Raw genomic sequence first — 13,488 nt, 5'->3', positions numbered from 1 at the left:
GCAACTGAATAGGACCCTGATATGGTAGCACAAGTGACATGCAGGAATTTAAATGAACAAAACAACTTTATTAAAATACAAGATGTTAAATGGTATATTGATGTATAGTCCCTATCTTCCCTACCTGTCCTACCTCCAACTAATCTCTCCCTCTCCCTCTCCCTCTCCCTCTCCCTCTCCCTCTCCCTCTCCCTCTCCCTCTCCCTCTCCCTCTCCCTCTCCCTCTCCCTCTCCCTCTCCCTCTCCCTCTCCCTCTCCCTCTCCCTCTCCCTCTCCCTCTCCCTCTCCCTCTCCCTCTCCCTCTCCCTCTCCCTCTCCCTCTCCCTCTCCCCCTCCCCCCTCCCCCTCTCCCCCTCTCCCCCTCTCCCCCTCTCCCCCTCTCCCCCTCTCCCCCTCTCCCCCTCTCCCCCTCTCCCCCTCTCCCCCTCTCCCCCTCTCTCCCTCTCTCCCTCTCCCCCTCTCTCCCTCTCTCCCTCTCTCCCTCTCCCTCTCTCTCCCTCTCCCTCTCTCTCCCTCTCCCTCTCTCTCCCTCTCCCTCTCTCTCCCTCTCCCTCTCCCTCTCCCCCCCTCTCTCTCTCTCTCTCTCTCTCTCATACTCCCAGGCATTCCATTAACTCCTTCAAACCTGTAACACATTTAATAACTGGTCCAAACAAGTGGTTTAGTTACAAGCTTTAGTTTATTGGCTCTCATCCAGTCTATCACCAAGGCAAGACATAGGTCTAGCATATCCACTGCTGCTCCTGGAGATGGGCTCCTACTGCAAGAAAGGGTGGGATATAAATCTAATAAATAAATAATAAAGGTGATATAGTTGTGTGTTGTCAGCATATTGCTGACAATGTACTCCACATCTCCAGAGGATTCCACTCAGCGGTTTCATGTAGATGTTAAATAGCATAAGGGATAAAATCACACTGCACAGAACCCTGCACTGAAGGCTCCATGGGGCCAGAAAATACTCTCCAAGCATCAGCCTCTGAGTGTGACCATCAAAGCAGGACTGGAACCATTGCAAAGCAGTGTCATCCACCCCCAACTTGGATAGCAGCTTCAGAAGAATACCATGGTTGATGGTACTGAAAGCTCTGAGAGATCAAGGAGGATTAATAGGGACACATTTCCCCATCTCTTTCCCGACATAGATCATAATGCAGGGCAACCAAGGCAGTTTCTGTACCAAAACTGGGTCTAAACTCCAACTGAAATGGATCTTGAAAATCAGTTTCATCTAAGAGAGCTTGGATCTGGCCTGCAACCAACATTCAGAGTTTTCCTGATCGTCAGGAAATCCTGTAGTCCTGTAAGGGTCATAGTTAAATATGTGCAGACCTCCCACCCCCAGTAATAATTCCTTATTATGGGAAGGGTCAGGAAAGAAATTCATCCTTCCCATAGGATTGGCCTTAGGCTGTGGATAGATGTTTCTCAGAACTGGGGCTCACTGCTTTTTTCCTTTTACACTTCCAGCCCAGCATCTTTCTCAGTCCATTTGACAGGCATTAACTGGCCAGTTAATTGAACACTGATGCAGTGGTCTGTGTTGTCCCCTCCCGCATATGCTTCAGATAGGCTGTTGGCTTCCTAGAAAGAAAAAATTAAAGCACAGTGTAACTGTTCATTCACTTGAAAGTTTATTTGGTACCTTTTTTTCCTTTTTCTACTTTTAAAAGGAAAAAAATGGCACCAAAGAAACGTTCAAGTGAATGAACAGCTCTGGAATGGGGCATTATATGTGTATGTGCGTGCCCGCTTTGTGGCTGATTCCACTGATATCAGAAATCACTCAGTCAGTACAGCCATCTTCTGGAAGAACCTATTTCCTCTTTGGTCAATCCTGAAGAGAAGAATGCGCTTTCCTAGCAGGCTCACTGCTCAAATGTTTGTGTCTCTTGTACAACCTTTATTTTATGTCAAATTAGCACTCCAGTCTGGTTTTAAAAGATAAGTTTACACTACAGTTCAAAATTAAGTACTTGTAGTCTCTATTCTATAAACTTTTAAAAACTTTGCTAGGTCTCATGGGTTCTGCCAAGGCAACCTGGAACAAATAGCTTTTGGTTTGCTTATGTTTGATAAATAATCGTAAACTGTGTCACCAAACTACAGATCTTAGGGTAAGTTGTGAGAGCCCTTGGCTTCAGAACACTGGTACAGAGGACTTTAATGTGCTTCTGCTTGTGCAACATTCTGCTTCTTCAAGGTATTACGTTTTTTGCAGGAGCTTGGCACAGAGATCCTAGGGTACTGCAAAGATTTTCAAGCTGTCCCTGGATGTGGAATAAGCTGTAACGTTGGCAGTATTGAAACTGTGCTAGGTGAAACTGAGCAGCACTTGAACAGTCCAAATCCGCACGGTGACATTGGGAGAGGGGCTGCAGATAAGAGTCCACAGACTCTGATCTCCAAATTGGGAGGTAAGTAAGATGGCAGCTGTCAGTACACTGATGGGTTGCTCTTGGTTCCTAAACCAATAAAATAAGGTCTGATAATCAGGTGTTTATCTTGGCCAAGTTCCTACTTGTGCATAATAAATAAAATCGCTAAGCTGTTCTGTGTGCTAAATTTTAAGACTAGGCAGCATTTGGTTCATCTGATTAGTTCAGTAGTTCTAAGCCTAGCAGGCCTCTTGAGAAAGACTAAATTGCAGAGGAGACAAGAAAGCTTTTGATTTCTCCTCATGTCAATTACAAGTAATGGTGTTTAGGAAGCATCAACAAAAATGTAGACTTTGTTGCATTCTAAACATTACTAGGGTAACATCCTACTACAAGAAAGTATGTAAGAATCAAATATTGGTAGAGAGTTGGGGTAGCCATAATCTGAATTATCTGTAGACAATACAAACACAGCTGGCTTTTCTAAACAAAATATTTAAGAACATAGAAATCTGTGTTATACTGAATCAGATCATTGGTCTTTCTAGCTCAGAATTGTTTATAGCAGCACTTCCCATTTTTTCCCCCTATGGACCATTTGAAAATTGCTGAGGTCTTGGTGGACCACTTGGAAGAAGATTTTTCTGCCTGTTGCAGCATTTGTAATGTGCTGTACTAGATACTATATATTTTTAGTGCATCTTTAATTTCTTACATTGCATTTTATTGTATTATAATTTGAATTCCATAGAATTCAAATTGTAAGCATTCTTCAGATACACCACAGACCATCTGAATGAAGATCATGCACCACTTGTGGTCCGTGGACCACAGTTTGGGAACCACTGGCCTACAGTCACTGACTGACAGCAGCTCTCCAGGGTTTCATACAGGGAGTCTTTCCTAGACTCATCTGGAAATGGCAGGGCTTGAACATGGGACCTTCTGCATGCAAAGGAGATGCCTCACCTTCAATTTCCATCTTGCATATGTCCAACAACTGAGCAGCGTGATTTGTCCTATGCTCAGGAGTTGCTCCCTCCTTCTCCCTCTGCCACAGCACAGAAATGTTCCAACTTGAACTCTCTTGTGGGCAGTGGAGAAGAGACTAGCTGGGCAGGAGAGGCTGGAGGAAGCAGACAACATCGATCCCCCTTTGCTTTCAGTGATCTTTGACCATTGTCCATGCTGTCTGGGGTTGATAGAAGCTGGAGTCTGAGAACATCTGGAGGGCCACAGGTTCCCCATCCTTGGTTTACAGACTGTCTTAATACTTGATATTCCTAAACTGTTTTGAGACCCCAAGAAGTCAAAGATAAAAACTTGCATTTGAGTTAATTTCATCTGATCATAGGTATGTATGTCCCTTCTGACATCAATTGCATACACTTGTTTCACATAACAAGAGTAGTTCCTCCTAGTGAAAGAGTGGGCATGTAGCAGAAATAAGAGAACTTTATTTCTAGAGAACTTTAGTGACGTATGCAAGCCACCAGAAGTTTGGGAAATGGTGTGTGTGTGTGTGTTTTCTACCACCTATAAAACATGCTTCTGTCTGTTTTTTATTGTCAGTCTGTGAAAAGATATACTACATGCCTAGCTCACAAATGTTGCAATTTTCATAATGTCTAAGTGTATGCTAGTGAAGTTTGATAGGCAAGGAAGTTGCAAGAAAGCTGGTATTTTGTCAGTCATTCCTGCTTGTCGCAGCTTCAGTTACTTATTTCTACAGGAGGAAAAATATGTCCAGTGCCTATTAAACAGATAGCGTGGGACGACATGCTGTTGTCAAAGAAGTCCTTCCTTGTAATTTTATAAGGCTTTTGAACTATTACGTTTTCATGCCACTGAATCTCTGTGCCTGGCAGATGCAGCAGCCCCTCAGACTTACTCTGTGCTGATTGGAAATCGGGAATGGATGAGACGGAATGGCTTGCACATCTCCAGCGATGTTCATGATGCAATGACTGGCCATGAAATGAAGGGACATACAGCTATACTGGTTGCTATAGATGGTACTCAATATATTTAGACTCACTTTGATTGCATGGCCAACTGCAGTCTGACTTTGTCGCGTGTTGGGGGTAGAAGAGGGTGAAACAGCTGGAGGTGCCTTAGGACCCAGACAGCCCCAGTGGAAGGTTGCTCATTTCCAGAGTTAGAGATAAAATGAATAAATCCAGTACAGAGTGCTGCTTGGTTTTGGCTGTTGAATAAACAGGGGTTCTTTCTTCTTCAGGTTTACTTTGTGGCATGATTGCCATAGCAGACACAGTGAAGCCAGAGGCAGCTCTAGCAATGCACATACTGCAAAATATGGGAGTGGATGTGGTGCTTATAACCGGAGATAACAGGAAAACGGCCAAAGCAATTGCAACTCAGGTATGCTTTCTGGGTTGTTTCTAGATGACTTGTTTGTTGACAGTTCTTCCTGATTAGTTTGCACAACATTTGTAGGGAGATTAGATGACATCAGATATTTATTCAGCATTTGTCCTGATTTGTTTGCAGGGAAGCTATATAATGTTGCGTCAAGCAATTGTTACCCTGCACTTTCCAGTGCATTTTCTTGTCATTGTCCTCACTGCAAGAAGTCCCATTTTTGAGGGGGGGAAGTAGGTTTGTTGTGCAAGAGCCCCTAATCAACTTTTAATTGTGCAACCTGAATTTGCCAGCATGCTATTAATAGTGACAATCTGGAAGCACCCCTGGTTTAAAAGGAGCGTGGCTTACATGCATGCATGAGAGCAAGATCCACTGAACTGGGATGCTGACTGTTGCTTGGATGTTCTTGGGTGGTGAGTGTTTCAGATGTACTGTATAGCGTAAACTGAAAATCTGTGCAGCAGTGTGTTCCAATGTAGCCAAAGCTGAATCATTCCAATTATTATTTTGATCGCCAATTTCATGGGTGAGTAATTCTGGTTTCAGTTGGATGAGGCGAAGAGGACTTGCAATGCACCTATTTAATTGATGGTGATGATTCATTACACTGTTCCTCTAGAGAGGTCAGAAGAGCATAGACAGTGTGTTCTCCCCCCCACCCCAGCCCCTTTAATCCTCATAACAACCCTGTGAGGTAAATTAGGATGAGGGATAGTAACTGGCCCAAGGTTACCAAGTGTTGTGACTGTGGGGATTTCAATATAAATTATATTATATTAATTATATTATATTATATTTATTATATTATATTTTCTTTCTTTCTTTCCCGCTCTTCCTCCCAGTAGCACAGACTTTAAAAACAGACTTTAAAATATATTACAAAACACCTTTTTAAAACATTTTTTTTAAGTTTTAAAAACATCTTTTTTAAAAAAAGTTAAAAAAAACAGGATGCTACACCAGATAGGTCCTTGGTTTGTTGTTATGGTCCCCATCTCCCAAGTTTCAAGGCTTCTTTTCCTAATGTAATTTCTAATTTAAAAACAACCCCCCCCCATCAATTTCTGTCTAGTTTGTTCTAACGGAAAATGCCTTTCTGCATCTAGGTTGGGATCAGAAAAGTCTTTGCTGAGGTTCTACCATCTCACAAAGTAGCCAAGGTCCAGGAACTCCAAACAGCAGGAAAAAGGGTTGCCATGGTCGGAGATGGAGTCAACGACTCGCCAGCTTTGGCAAGGGCTGATGTTGGCATTGCAATTGGTACAGGCACAGATGTTGCCATTGAGGCAGCCGATGTCGTTCTTATTCGTGTAAGCTCATAATATGTTAAACAGTGGGGGGTTTCCTGGGACTTTTTCAGCAGTTTGGGAGTGCATTAGATCTTTAGATTAGATAAATATTAGCATGTGTTTTAAATTGTTTTTAAATTTTTTAAATTGTGTTTTTAAATTGTTTTTTGTGTTTTAAAATTTGTATATTTGTTTTTAATGTTTTTAATTGCTGTAAACCGCCCAGAGAGCATCGGCTATGGGTTGGTATATACATATAATAAATAAATAAAATAAATTTAGGGGCAAATTTTTTTTACCCTGCTTCTTTTTGTTGCAGAATGATTTAATGGATGTGGTCGCAAGTATCCATCTATCCAAGAGGACAGTGAAAAGGATACGAATAAATCTAATCCTGGCCTTAATATACAATCTCCTTGGCATACCCATAGCAGCAGGTAAGCTGCTGTCATGATAGTTCTCAAACATCTGGGTTGGTGGAGAACATGTAGGAGATGAAGTTTCTTGATAACACTGGTTGTTTGTCTGAAAACACCCTAATGGGAGATTATGTAGCCTGCTAACAGTAGATGACATGACAACCTCATTGTAACTTTATACCCATAATCAGTTATCAGTGGGAAGCAGGACTGGCTGAAAATTATGTTAGTGGTAGTGAGGAAAGACTAGTGGAAGTAAAGAACTTGCATCTTAGCATCTCTTTTGTTGCAATGTAATTTGAGAAGGAAGACAAGCCTAGCTCAGCTAATCATCTACATCTGTTGAGACCCTCTGGAATAACCATATCCCAGCCTTTGTGCTCTGAGCTGACTTGTTTTGGAGCATGTCAAACAGAAGACAGGCAACTGGTTTGTTGGAGAGAGGAAGCAGTAGGTCATACTAATTGCACACACATGCACCCCTTCAAACTGGAACTTAGCTTTGAATGGGCAGAGGTCAAGGGAGGTGAGATTGCTAGGGAAGGGTTCCTTTTAACTGTTGGATTGACTCATCTTGCAGTTATTTATAAAGATATATTTCAGCAGAGAAGCTCTGTTTTGATTTTATATGTGTGTTTGTATATGCTAGGAGTATTTATGCCTATTGGAATTGTGCTACAACCATGGATGGGATCAGCTGCAATGGCGGCATCATCAGTATCCGTTCTGCTCTCTTCCCTGCAGCTAAAATGGTAGGTCTCCCTATTGATCTAGTCATGGTTTTGAGGGCTATAGCGAACTTGTGTATTATAAGTGCACCTAAACAGGATTTAGGACATAATTGCCCTCAAGGTGAAGAGTTCTAAGCCTTTGGTGATGAGTAGAACCAGTTTCGAGGAGCCTCCGGACAAGGTCCTCTCTGCCCCTCTATAACAAACCCCCCCCACCCTGCTGGGCCCCACAAAGTTAGCTGACCAGAGAGCATAGGGGTGGGTGGCAGGGCTGAGAAGAGAAGCACTGGGCAAGGCGCTGCAGTTACTGCCACCTTCATTTCTCCAGAGCACTTCTGGGTCCTCCCGACACAGCGTACAGTTTAGGGCAGGACTCAGAGGCATAGGGAAGAATGCAGACGGCAGCAACTGCAGTCACCTGCCAGGCACTTCACAGAGCTGGGCCCTACAAATAGTGTTTAAATTTTTTTGAAGGGATTCCAGCACAGGACATGGTGGGTCCTCTGTGGCCAATGGGCTCTGGCGTTGGCCCCATCATTCTGGGATCTGATGCTGGGCCTGGAGATAGGCAGGTATCACATATTCTCTAGGAGACACTCTGCAATCATTCGGCTTAAATAGGAAAGAAAACTTGTTTCAGCCCCACCCACCAAGCTAAAGAAGTTTTCTGATATTGAGAAAATGCCTCTTGGGGGGATATAAATTGGGGTTAGACTGTTTTCATAGTTGTTCTTTTGCCCATCCCCCTGGGTGGGGTGTGAAAAAGACGCTTACATTTAAAAGGCTTTATTTGACTGTGTGTGCCTGTTCTCTGCCTTTTAAATGCAGGCTTCTTCCTCCTTTCCCACTCCCCAGCAGCATTTCTTTGCAAATAGTCAAGGGCTTTCACACAGCCCCCAACTGTGCTTTGAAGTGCAAACAATTGGGGCTTCAAAGCACTGCATCAGATGACATCACTATAATGGCAGGTAATTGACAGATGGATGGCCTCACCACTCTGTCAAATACAGGGTTAGGGAGATAATGATCTGGCTCGCCAGCCAGAAAAGATCCCCTACCCCTGCCTTAGATGCCAACAGGAGTTCTCTGGAATCTTGTATTTGGCGTACAGGACATATGCAGAGCTTCCCTACACCTTCTCCCCGTGAGATGGTTCTCTAGTCTCCAAGATGTGAAACTGCGCTGAGAATGATGCTATTGTTTGAGTCACACCAATGTGTTTCTCTGCGCTTTTTTAGGAGGATTGCTGGGATTTTCCTTCCTGGTTGTACAACTAGATCCAAGTACGATTTCCCTTCTTTCCCACCCTAACCCCCCCAACTCCCTTTTTGTTCCCATACTGATTAGGGCTGATAATCTTTTGTTCAAACAACTGAATGATAAAATTTAAAATCTGCACATTTCCTAGACCACAATGTAAGTGATTTTTTAAGATACTGAAATGTAAGAACTCTAAATTTGAATAAATGCTGTTCCCCCTTTTAAAAAAGAACATATTCTTTCATTTATTTCCTATTATAGTAACACTAGAATCAAAATGGCTTCAAAAATTATACCTACTAATGCTTTAGCTGGCTGATCTATTTACTACACCAATTATTGTATTGCCCCTATATGCAATTTAGATGTCTTTTTTTTTAAAGGCATAGCTCTATTACTTGTCAGGGACAAGCTGTTATTGCCATTGACAAATATTTGCTGCAAAACTGCACTTTTACTTATTTGAGACGCCAACAGTTGGAAGTGTGTGTGTTCTCTGTTTTTCTTTAGCTACAGAAAAATGGATATGGAAAGATATGAAGCACAAGCTCAAGGGTGCATGAAGCCACTGACTCCTTCCCAAGTCAGTGTCCATATAGGAATGGATGATAGGAGAAGAGACCTGCCCAGGTCAGGTGCTCGAGATGATATCGGTCAAGTATCCCTTTGTACCCTGACATCGGACAGACGGCCAAAGCATTTGGGTAATTCCCTAGGGAATGAAGCAGACAAATGGTCACTACTCACGAACAATCAAGATGAAGACCACTGTATTTAATAGTGGCACATTCTGCAACTGAACGACAAAGGTCAGGGATGGAACTGCTTTACCTTATGACTTTTTTACAGAAGGAGACTTGGGGTTCATGCGGTCTGTTTCCAGAGCACCTCTAGTGTGCTGTGGTTGGGAATGGAGGAGACAGGCTTGATCTGACCCTGGTGGCTGAGCTACCTTTTGGAGCTCTAGTTCTGGCACATGGCCTAATCAAAGTGTGAACAGAAAGATTTAAGGTCTAACAGACCTCAAGGCTTTCCACACATAGCATTTATGTACCAAGTATAACCAAAGAATAGTTTTCATGGGCTAGTTTTAGACATGAAGTGTGAAAAACAATAACAGAAAATGGAGGCAGGCTAACTGTTTTTTTAACTGAGAGCAGAATGTTGATGGCTCCAATGTAAGAGCTGGATTTCTTATAGGGATAGCGGGTAAACTTCACTTGAGATAACTGACCAGGGTGGTTCTACATCAAGGACACCTGCAGAAGTGGTTGGGCTCCATCTTCCATCAGCCTCAGCCGCCATGGTCAATGGTCAGGGATGATGAGAGATGTAGTCCAGTAACGTACAGAAGACTACAGGTCCTCCAACTCTGTTCTACAACTTAATAGTACAAAATAGTATTAGGTGAAGTGGGAATGACTGCCAGTTGCAAGGACTAGGGCCTTCACTTAATTAACAGGTTATGAACGTGGTAGAAACAGAACAAAGTTAAATTGATTTTTTTAACGTAGGCTATAGTTTTATTTCCATTCCAACTGTTTTTAATTTGCTACTTCGGCCACATTCACACCATACATTTATTCCACTATTAATCTATTTTAAACAGTCATGGCTTCCGCCAAAGAATTCTGGGAAGTGTAGTTTATAAATGGTGCTGAGAGTTGCTAGGAGTCTCCCATTCTCCTCACAGAGCTACAGTTGTCAGAATGGCTGAACAGTCCTTCCATCTTCCCAGGAAACTCTAGGAATTTTAGCTCTATGGGGGAATAGGGGTTCCCTGGCAGCTCTCAGCACCCTTCACAAACTACACTTCCCAGGATTCTTTGGGGGAAGCCATGACTGTTTAAAGTGGAATAAATACCTGGTGTACACAAGGATAAATAAAGATGCAAATACAAGTCCTCCTGTCCACTCATACCATTGCCCAGCAGTTTTATTTCCAACTATCAGTGTTACAATTCTAACCTCCACATTTAACCTGCATCTTACAGAAATGAGGGATTAATATGCTTCAGGAGACAGACTCTGAGCCTTCACAACATGAAAAGAAAAACACAATTGGACACTTATTAATTTTTTGATAAGTTATTCATGACTACTGAACCTTGCCCTCACTACCTTAGTAAATAAATTTCTTACTGTAGCTTTTAGAATGAGAGCAATATCTCAAATGTTGAAAACAATTCCATATTTTGATTATTACATACCCCCCCAAATATACACAGTGAAGCACAGAGTAACAAAGTGAAGGTCAAATGCATTGTAGAGACCAGTAAATAAATCCAAATTGGGGATGGGAGGCCCTTCCTCCTTAATGATTTGAGAACCAAGGTAACTTATGAAGGAAGGTTCCCCCCCCCCATTTAGATTTATTTACTGGTCTCTATAATGCATTTGTCCTTTACTTTGTGCTTTCCTGTGTATATTTTGAAAAAAAGTACTAATCAAAATTTGCAAGTTGCACTGTACGTCTGTACTAGATGAATGGATATATTTGCAAATTTAAGACTATTCTGCCAAAACTCCAAGACGCTTACTCAATTTTGCATATAGTAGATATAAATAATAGGTTTATTTCAGAATTAAGTGTCTTCCAAACCTTAGAAAGCCATGCACTGGTTGAAACCAGTTAAAAACCAATGTATTGCTATTGCGATTTTCACTATTAATTATGAGTATAACTCAACTCTGATGTGAGAGTTAATTTCCATTTTTCTCCCTCAAACCCCAAGTCAGGATCACTATAGATTCCTGAGCCTCATTCATATTATTCCCATCACATGATGGGGGAGACCAGAACTTTGCTTGCTTGCCGGTCTCCTCTGCCACGTCTCTGTCACTCTTCACATGTTTCAGGGCTCAACATCTGAAGCAGGGAGCTGGTTCTACTCATGGAAGCTCCCCGTGCAGTTTAGAACCTCGATTGCACAGCATTCTGAATCCATGTGGAGAGCCTCCACAAGCAGAGCACGTTTCCCACTGCAGACCATTCAGTCTCATCACATGGAAGGTGATAGAACTGGGCCCCAGCAGGAACACGATGTGGGGAGCAGGGCCAGTGAGCGTGTCCCACCTGGTGTGAGTTGGAATATCAGAATGATGCTTAGAAGCAGAACAAACACCCAGTGGATTCAAAATCTTTTTATACTTTTTTTTGAATGTAGGATATAAGCCTGCTTCTTATATTTATTTGTAGAAAGAAGAAACACAAACCTTTTCACCTCCCAACATTTTTCTCATCCATCTGTCTATACTATTGCTTTGACTTCCAGGGGGCAATATGGTATTGTGAAATTGCTTTGTACCTTGTAATGTATGTCAGCTCTGCTTGCCCATTATTTCAGCTTCTGTTTTCCAAAGTGAAACGCACATCCCTCCTGATCTGCCTTCCTAACTTTTTGTTCTGCTTTTCCATGTGACTTGTATCTTGCTGGAAATTTTTTAGACCTTGTCTCCATGTGTATAGCATTGCTATAGAACAAAAAAAAAACTGAATTATTGAAATAATCCTGTGCAGTTATTCATTCAGGAGATTATCTGGGAATGCAGGGAAGAACAAAGTGAAGAAAGCTATCTAAATCTTGAAAAGGGGGCCTTCTTCCCATTCTTTGGCCAATGTTTGCCCAAGTTCCTTCTGTGAGAAAGGAGGCATCTCCTGGAACTGTATGATCTTTATCAAAACTGCTAAAATAAATCCATTTATGATTCCACCCCCTTTATAGTAGGTATGTTAGCTCCTGGAAGAAAATTCCTTTTCCTGCTCAATCCTGACGGGCTCACGCTCTTGTCTTCTGCAAGAGATCATTGCTAAAAGGATGGATGCTTGTTGATAAAACAAACCCACATTTGAACATTGTTTCCTGAAACAGTTCATGAATGTTTGACAGAATTCAGTACTTGCCAAATTGTACCTAGATTTGTTGTAAATCTCAGTTTTTTAAAAATAAAAATAAAAGTTTGCTTGCATTAAGTACTGCGTCTAGAATTGTGAGATTATACTCTAGAATGTGCTGACTAACAACCCAACAAAATGCTTCCAGTGCCTATTTGCTGCTTTTTTTAAAAAAAGAAGCATTACATTAATATCAAATGTTATTTTCAGGAAGATTTCTAAGTAGTTTGAGCAGCTACGCTGATTTCCCCAACACAGTCCATAGATAACTCAAACGGCACGTGAATATAATATTCAAGGCTTTCCTAAGGACATCATTTCAACCTCTCTGGTCAGTGTTCCTAAATGATGCTTCATGGTGGCCATAACATTAGCTTGTAGGATCTCGTAAGAGAGGGAGTGCCCTCATCACAATGTGAAATGCTGCAGGTTCCTCCCCAGATAGTAGTCCTGACAAGGTTCTACATTCCTGTCCGGAGCCAACACCATCTTCCACAAAACCCAAGAGATCTCCCTCCCTTGTGTCCTAATCCTATCCATCCCCAGAATGTGGGGTGACATTGCATAGATGTTGGGAGGTACTGGGTATATATATGGGCAGGACCAAGCCTTTTTAGGTAGGGTTGAAGCCCTGCTTTGTTCAAGTTTAGTTCCTGGAGGAGACAGTTTTCCTGTGTGACCGAAGGTTATTGAATTCGGACGTCTCTTCAGCTAGGAATCCCAGTTTCAAGAGAAGTTCACTTTTTAAAATCTGTAACACTGCTATATCCAAAGCAAGCCACAGGCACACACAGAGTCCTCCTCGTGCACTTTTAACTACCACTATAAGGTGGGTGTCATGACTAGCCCTGACCTGGTAGCAGAAACCAAGTCCTCAGACGATGAACCAGATTATATCCCACAAGTAAAATCTCCAGGAACTAGGATTTCGCTTGAGGGGCCCTCTGGGTTGGGACCTGCTGAAGAACCTTTGGAGTAATCAGAGGAGGAAATGGAACCATTCCCACTCTTTGAGAATTCATACTGGTGCCAAAAGGATCAGGACAAAGAAAGATGACATAGCACGTGCTTATGAACCCAGAGTCTTTGTATGCCTTGTAAGTAAAGGGTCTCCATGTGAATGAGCAATCC

The 13,488-nt window shown here is 42.3% G+C and overlaps 1 protein-coding gene across 12 annotated transcripts in view; it reads left to right on the top strand.

Annotated features, from left to right (window-relative positions):
- Nucleotides 1-9,271, top strand: part of ATP7B (ATPase copper transporting beta) — a 46,675-nt gene extending 37,404 nt beyond the window's left edge. For 11 of the 12 annotated variants that reach the window (XM_061622361.1, XM_061622357.1, XM_061622355.1 and 8 more), the window contains 8 exons: nt 2,222-2,417; nt 4,247-4,393; nt 4,618-4,760; nt 5,870-6,073; nt 6,372-6,489; nt 7,121-7,223; nt 8,441-8,485; nt 8,973-9,271. In XM_061622361.1, coding sequence (XP_061478345.1) covers nt 2,222-2,417; nt 4,247-4,393; nt 4,618-4,760; nt 5,870-6,073; nt 6,372-6,489; nt 7,121-7,223; nt 8,441-8,485; nt 8,973-9,240 — 1,224 coding nt within the window. In that variant the 3' untranslated portion in view covers nt 9,241-9,271. The remainder of the gene's footprint in view (nt 1-2,221; nt 2,418-4,246; nt 4,394-4,617; nt 4,761-5,869; nt 6,074-6,371; nt 6,490-7,120; nt 7,224-8,440; nt 8,486-8,972) is intronic. The other variant, XM_061622359.1, reaches the window with a different exon arrangement.
- Nucleotides 9,272-13,488: the final 4,217 nt, after the last annotated feature.

This window comes from Rhineura floridana, chromosome 4, assembly GCF_030035675.1.
Source record: "Rhineura floridana isolate rRhiFlo1 chromosome 4, rRhiFlo1.hap2, whole genome shotgun sequence".
Taxonomy (NCBI): domain Eukaryota; kingdom Metazoa; phylum Chordata; class Lepidosauria; order Squamata; family Rhineuridae; genus Rhineura; species Rhineura floridana.
The sequence above is the reverse complement of the archived record's forward strand: the minus strand, read 5'-3'. Positions and strand labels throughout refer to the sequence as shown.